Source organism: Mus pahari, chromosome 2 (genome assembly GCF_900095145.1).
Source record: "Mus pahari chromosome 2, PAHARI_EIJ_v1.1, whole genome shotgun sequence".
Taxonomy (NCBI): Eukaryota; Metazoa; Chordata; class Mammalia; order Rodentia; family Muridae; genus Mus; species Mus pahari.
In genome coordinates, this window is record NC_034591.1 from 155,337,444 (window position 1) to 155,343,812 (window position 6,369).

The 6,369-nt window shown below is 42.8% G+C and overlaps 1 protein-coding gene across 20 annotated transcripts in view; it reads left to right on the top strand.

Moving 5' to 3' along the window:
* Plekha5 (pleckstrin homology domain containing A5) overlaps positions 1-6,369 on the top strand; it is a 173,354-nt gene that overhangs the window by 129,649 nt on the left and 37,336 nt on the right. For 12 of the 20 annotated variants that reach the window (XR_003843268.1, XM_029535229.1, XM_029535227.1 and 9 more), the window contains 2 exons: positions 1,930-2,049; positions 2,782-2,835. The exons of 7 other annotated variants lie outside the window; for them this stretch is intronic. Coding sequence is in view for 12 of the 13 variants with exons in the window: in XM_029535229.1 (XP_029391089.1) it covers positions 1,930-2,049; positions 2,782-2,835 (174 nt within the window). In the remaining variant the exon portion in view is untranslated. Of the gene's footprint in view, positions 1-1,768; positions 1,905-1,929; positions 2,050-2,781; positions 2,836-6,369 lie in introns of those variants that run through there. One more of the 20 variants, XM_029535241.1, reaches the window with a different exon arrangement.

Here is a 6,369-nt window from a genome sequence, read left to right on the forward strand (position 1 = left end):
TTTTTTTTTTTTTTTTTTTTTTTTGCCTTTGCTTTTGGCAAGGCCTCAATCTAACAATCTTCCTGCCCCAGCCTCTGGAGTATTCAGATTACAGCTGCATGAATACTGCTGGAATCCTTTCTCTGTGACCTGACTCCATTGTTAGTAGATAGTTCTATTTATTTGAGGATTGTTCATTATTATTTAAAATTCTTTTCTACAGTAATCAAAACAAACTCATCTATATTTCTTAGAAACATATTTCATCTTACATGTTTGGATAAAAGGAATTTGTTCCTCATTTAAAGTGATCTCAGTTTCTCAAAGATTGTGAATATATTTTATTAAAAACCAAGAACTATTAAGCAATAGATTTGTCAGTGTGACAGAAGCAGACCGCAGTCACAGACTGGCTGCTAGCTGTCTATTTTCTCTTCCATTTTGCTCCCTCTAGCGGCGATTCAGAATCAAACATATTTACCATCACCCCAATCTCCTCTCAGCCAATATATTGCCTCTTGATTTGACCTCAACATGTGAATATACAGCTAACTTAGAGCCTTCTGTCCTTTTGAAAATTCCCCCATCATTTTAGTCCATACACAAACTTCTTTGGATTTTCCGTCAGAAATCAGCCTGAGGTTCAGAATATCCTATTCTACCAAAAAGAAAGAAGAGAGCATGGCAGTCCTTATCTGCCCACATCTCTAGCAAGGCCTCAAGAGCTGGACAAGGTGATCAGGAGAGAAAGCCTCGCCCAAAATCCTGTAGTCAGGAGGTGGCTTCAGTGCAAAAGCTGGCCTTTTGGATTTTGTTTGGGTTTTGGGTTGTTTTTTTTTTGAGGGGGGGAGAGTGGGGGTCACTCACTGTAGCTTGACATCACATGTACTAAACACTGCTAATTATAAAAGCCTGCTGCCTTCTCTTTGTGCTCGCCTTCATCTGAGAGCCAATAGGAGGTATAGCTTCCTTCTCTGATGCTGTGCCTGTCTGGAGGCAACAATGAAAATGCCACGGGCCTCTAAAAGAACATTATGGTATAAGAAATGGAGAGCCACCACAGCGGATGAGCACAAGAGCTGGCATAAAACTGCATGGAGACAGAGCTCAGCAGGGCCCATGCCCGGGAGACAGAGGGCTCAGCGGTGCCCAGGCCCGAGACGTTTGCGAGCAGAGTCCTTTTCCCTGCCCCTTAAAATTTCTAAATGAAGCTCAGAGAAACAGCTGTCCATCTGCTGCTTAGGACTCCACAGATGTTGGGGAATTCCCCCACTGTTGGAAAGCTTTCCTCCCCAGGATGTGTAGTACCACTGGGGAATCAGAGTCTCCAGTGTTTCCAGAGATCACTGTGTGCAGGGATCAAGGAACACTAACAGCAATATTTGTTTTCCTTTCTTTTCCCTTAAAAAACAAAAAATGACATCTTAATCATTTAAAAAAAAAAAAAATTTGCTGTGGAAACTCTATTGGTAGGTCCTTACAAAATGCCAGTGACCTTAAATGCCCAATCTTAGAATTCAGAATTAATACCCGTTTTTCATTTCTGAAATGTAATTCTTTTGATTTCTTTGAAATGGTGTTGGATGGGCCAATAGTGTTCTGTTGCCAGAAGAGCCTTGAGTCTGATTTTAGTACTCTGATGACATCTTTAATGAGCAACTTAACAGTTCTCCGTGCTAAACTGTATGGCGGCTTTGTGCCTTTTATTCTTGACAATGAAATGCTCTGATGAGTTCTGACTGTCCTGCTGTTGTGATGTAAAGTGACACTCTTCCTTCTGTCTCTCTAGATGTCTATGCATTTATGTAGGACCTATCATCATAGTGCCTAGGCTCTATGATGCCAACCGTAAGAGGAAACTTGCCAAGAAATCTTGGTTTAATGTCTGTCACTTAAGACAACAATTAATCTGTTTTCCACTGTTTGGATTCTTAAATTGTACTCCTTCAGCCAGAGGAGCTTACGCTGCTGCTAATAAAGCTGAGACGGCAGCAGGCAGAGCTGAGCAGTGTCCGGGAACACACCTTAGCACAGCTCATGCAGCTGAAACTTGAGGCCCACAGCCCAAAGGTCAGCTATGGAGATGGGGACGGCTGCCATCATCAATCATCAGTGCATTATGTGTCCTTGGTGTTGCGCATGAGCCTGTACCATCACTGCAGGAACAAACATTGCAGTCTCCTATTGACCCTTTGAGAATTCAGCTTACTTACCTGGATGGATAACTGAGAAAATACAATGAGTATACACTTCTTAGCCTTCAACTCAACTGTTTGGGTCTCAAGATATTTACTGCTGCTCAGTAAATAAATCCTTGGACTTCTACATCTGAAAAAATAGGTACTGAAAGCTTAGGTTTTCAAATAAAGCAGTAAGTTGAAAATTCATTACTAGCCTTTTTTACTTATGAGAAAAAATAAAGACATAAAAATACTTCTCACCTGTACACCTGTGATCCCAGCACTCAGGGTTGAGTACAGGAGGATCAGGGAGTTGGAGGCCAGTCTGAAATCTCTCAAAGGGTTAATAGCCTCTGTGTCTATGAGAAGGGAGGGCTGTAGCACAGAGGAGGACTGGCATGTCAATCTTCTATCCGCTAAAGCCATTGCAAGTGTTTTCTCCTGAATAGCTCAATGTCTGTGATTTTTTACATACTAAGTATGTCGTCTGTACCCTGACAGCATGTGTGGGGGTGGGGGGTGCTATGGGATTGCACTGTACCAACTACCTGTTTTTCTTATTACTAACTGACCTTTTGACAATTTGCTCTCTATCCCTCCTTCCTTGATTGATGGCTACTAGAATGAAATTCTTTCACATCATCTTCAAAGGAACACCATATATTTGGATCATCAGGTGGGGATTGTAGAATTTTCTTATTATGATACCGGTTAGAACTTACCATTTATAGTAAAAATTTTCCTGGCTTCTTAGATACTTCTGTCACTTTAATTAATTACATGATTTCTTTAAGTGACAATGAAGAGCCCTGACCAAAAGGCCTTTGCAAGAGTCAGTGGGGTGGGTACGAGCAATGGGTCACCTGGATCCTGTTTCTTTCCTTGTATCTCATTAAAACTCTGAGGTACTGAGGTGTGTCTGAGCTTGGAGTGAGCTGTGCAGGAGTGACCACTGTGGAGGGCCTGATGGCAGTGGGGTTCCCTGAGGAGAGTTTCCTAAGGACAGGGTGGAATGTGCTGCGGGCCTGGTGCTGGGTGCTGTCTCCTCCCAGGGTGTGGTCCTTGCCAAGTATGCAGGGCCTATGTCACTATCCTGTGATTCTCCCCATTACCTCATGGTGGGTAGCCAAGGGGGATCTCTAGTGAGCAGTGAAAGACATGGTGTCTGGTGGCTATGCCTGTTGCTGTGGGGTATAAACTGAGACCCTGTGTCCGAAAGGCAAACACACCTCGAGAAGGGAAAGCATCAACAGACAAGGACTGTTCAGGGTTAGGGTGTTAGACACTTCATATTTAATGGGCCTTGGTATCTTAACAGACATAAGTTCTGCTAACAAATTAATTCTTTAATAAAGATCAAGCTAAGCTTTATTTTGACTTGTCTTGAAATGTATAGATTCGAATGTTTTATCAAATATAGTTCCTACAAGAAATGTTATGACAGATGCTACATCTTTGAAAGAAGATGGTAATTGCAGCTTTATAAATGATTTCTATTTAAAGAGAGATTTAATGCCAGGATGACCCTTTGTGGACATATTCAGTCACCTTAATTTTAAAGAAGCACACTTTTCTTAGTATGTAATTTACATACTTCCCATTAGTTTTTGCCATGATTTTGCCTATTGGAATGCTTCAGAAATCAGCATTTTGTTATCCAAAAGTTCAGATCTTCACTGCAGAGACTTGGCTGATGAGATTCAGTCTTGTCTTACAAATGAACTTTAAAGCAGTATAATAAAGATACCTCATATTATAAAGAGCTCCCAGGGTCTATAAGGAAGAAAGTGTCTCTAAATTTCCTTTACACTGTAAACTAGAGTACCTGGCATGACCGCACACACCCATGCTCCCAGCAGCCCTGAGGAAGATCAAAACTTCACAACTAACCTGAGTTACAGAACAAGACCCTGTCTCAAAATCCACGTCCCTGACTAGTCAATGAGCAAGCAAGCCATGGAACATTCTGAAAGCCTGTGGGAAAACACAAACTTTATAAGCTTTAAAAAACAGTAGTGTAAGCATTAAATCTGGAGTTACCTAGCACCTTTGGAATATGCCTAGTGGTTTGCTGTGATTCCTAGTAATCTCAGTAAAGACTGGGTCAGTTATGGGGAAGAACTTAGGGGCCTCCCAGTCAGATAAATATGGTATCGCAGCCACCACTGTCCTTTCTCGGCTTCCCAGAACAGCATAGGTCCATCTCGGGCTTGTGTGCCCTCACCGGTCTCTAGACCTGCTGCTCTGCCACACTAGTGCCCGTTCTAATACAGTGAAATGAATGCTGGTCATTTATGGGCTCTGACAGCAGAGTTTTCAAGTAATTTGCCTTGTTCTCAGATTTCAAAAATTACATTGTTTCTATCTTGAAATTTTATGATAATGGGAATAGTTATAGAAATGATGTGAGTGATACTTTGCGTTTAAATATACTACTTCTGATAGTGAGCATTTGACCATTTTAGATAACAATTAGAATGTAAAAGTCGGACAAACAGAAGTACATCTGTATGTAAGTGCGTAGAGCCTTGTAATTCCCTCGGAGCTGAGCAGCTGGCTCATGAGTTTTAAATGCTTGCTGTGAGAGGGTGCAGGCTCCCCAGAGCCACACAGGAGCCCAACATCGTGGCACACACCCATAATCCCAGCCAATCCCAGAGCAGTCTGGTCAGCCAGCGTAGCAAAACCCAGCAGGCCTCGGGTCCCACTGGGTCTCCAAACGGAGACAGAAGCCATGGTGCTCCTGAGAGAGAACACACTTGGCCCCTGACTAGCTATGCATGCACCCACAGAAGGTTATCCAAAAAAAAACCTCTTCTGACATACACTTAAAAATTGTTTGTAGCAATGTATTGAAATTAAATTTTTTGAACCGCACTGTGCATTGTATCTAACTATCGCTGTACTGTACAGTATGTAAAAATAATTATGATAATTTTAGTTTAGTGGAACTTCTCATTCAGCTCAAACCTTTCCAGCTGTGTCTCTTGTTCCTGCCAGTGACCTGTCTGAGAGGAACAGGTCTGTTGTTTTCCAGGCATTACTAGGAGTCCAGGGTTTGCAGACTGACTCATCACTTTTATAGACCACAGATTAGAGCATATCAGGGGAAGATGCTCGGGGGACATTTCCAAGGCAAAGGCATGTGTGTGCTGGCTTCTCCCCTCTCTGCTCCTCCTCGGTCTCCCCGCTCACAAACACTAAATAAAAGCAGATGATGCAGCCCTCCTCTGGCCTTGTGTAGGTGCCACAGTCACCCACAGGAAAACCTTCCTTCCTGTAGATTCTGTTCATTTCTAACATCAGTCATGGAAACTAGAGCCAGAAGATGCCCTGCTAGCCCTTTTCTGCTGCCACTGGCAGGCGAGTCACACACTCGGGCTGAAGATTGACTTCTGCTCCTCATAGCTTGAGCAGGAGAGCATGGTTTCTCGATGCCACCTCTCAGGACAAGTGATTCCTGAAGTGGCTTTTAAAACCAGGGCAAGCCTTCAGTCCCAGCACTTGGGAGGCTTGAAGTGTCAGGGTCGTGCGAGGTACATATGATGAGTTGTAGGCCTGCTGGACCACAGACTTAGACCCTGTCTCACAAAAGCAAAACAAATAGGAGTAGCTGCACACTTCTGTGGGAGGACTTCTGCTTTATTCTGCACTACACTGTCATGGATCGTGTTTAGATAGCTAGTCAGCTCCTTGAAGTCTGTATTTTTGATGATGACTTGTTTATTCTTTTGAGAATTCCATGTGTTTATACTGTATTTTAATCATGCCCACTGCTCCCTCCCAGTTTCATGCCCTCTTTCCCATAATGCATTGGGTCCCATCAGTGCTGGCCCGTTCATCTCTTTGCTTCTTTCTCCGTTTCCTTTGTGACTTCCCTGTTAGTGATAAAGAGAAATGAAGAGGATCAATGAACTCAGCAATGAACTCAGAGATCCACCAGCCTCTAACTGCTGAGTTATGGGATTTAGAGACATGCCCCACCATTGCCCAAACTAGTCTTAGGGCCTAGAAAGTTGGCATCTTCTTGTACCTTGCTGCAAAGAATAAATAATCTTGTACCAATCTTTTTCACTCCTTTAGACTCATATAGCCAAGCAGACTTTGATTCTCCCACAATCTGTTTTTTTTTTGTTTTTGTTTTTGTTGTTGTTTTATAGGGGGGTTCTGTGTGTGTGTGTGTGTGTGTGTGTGTGTGTGTGTGTGTGTG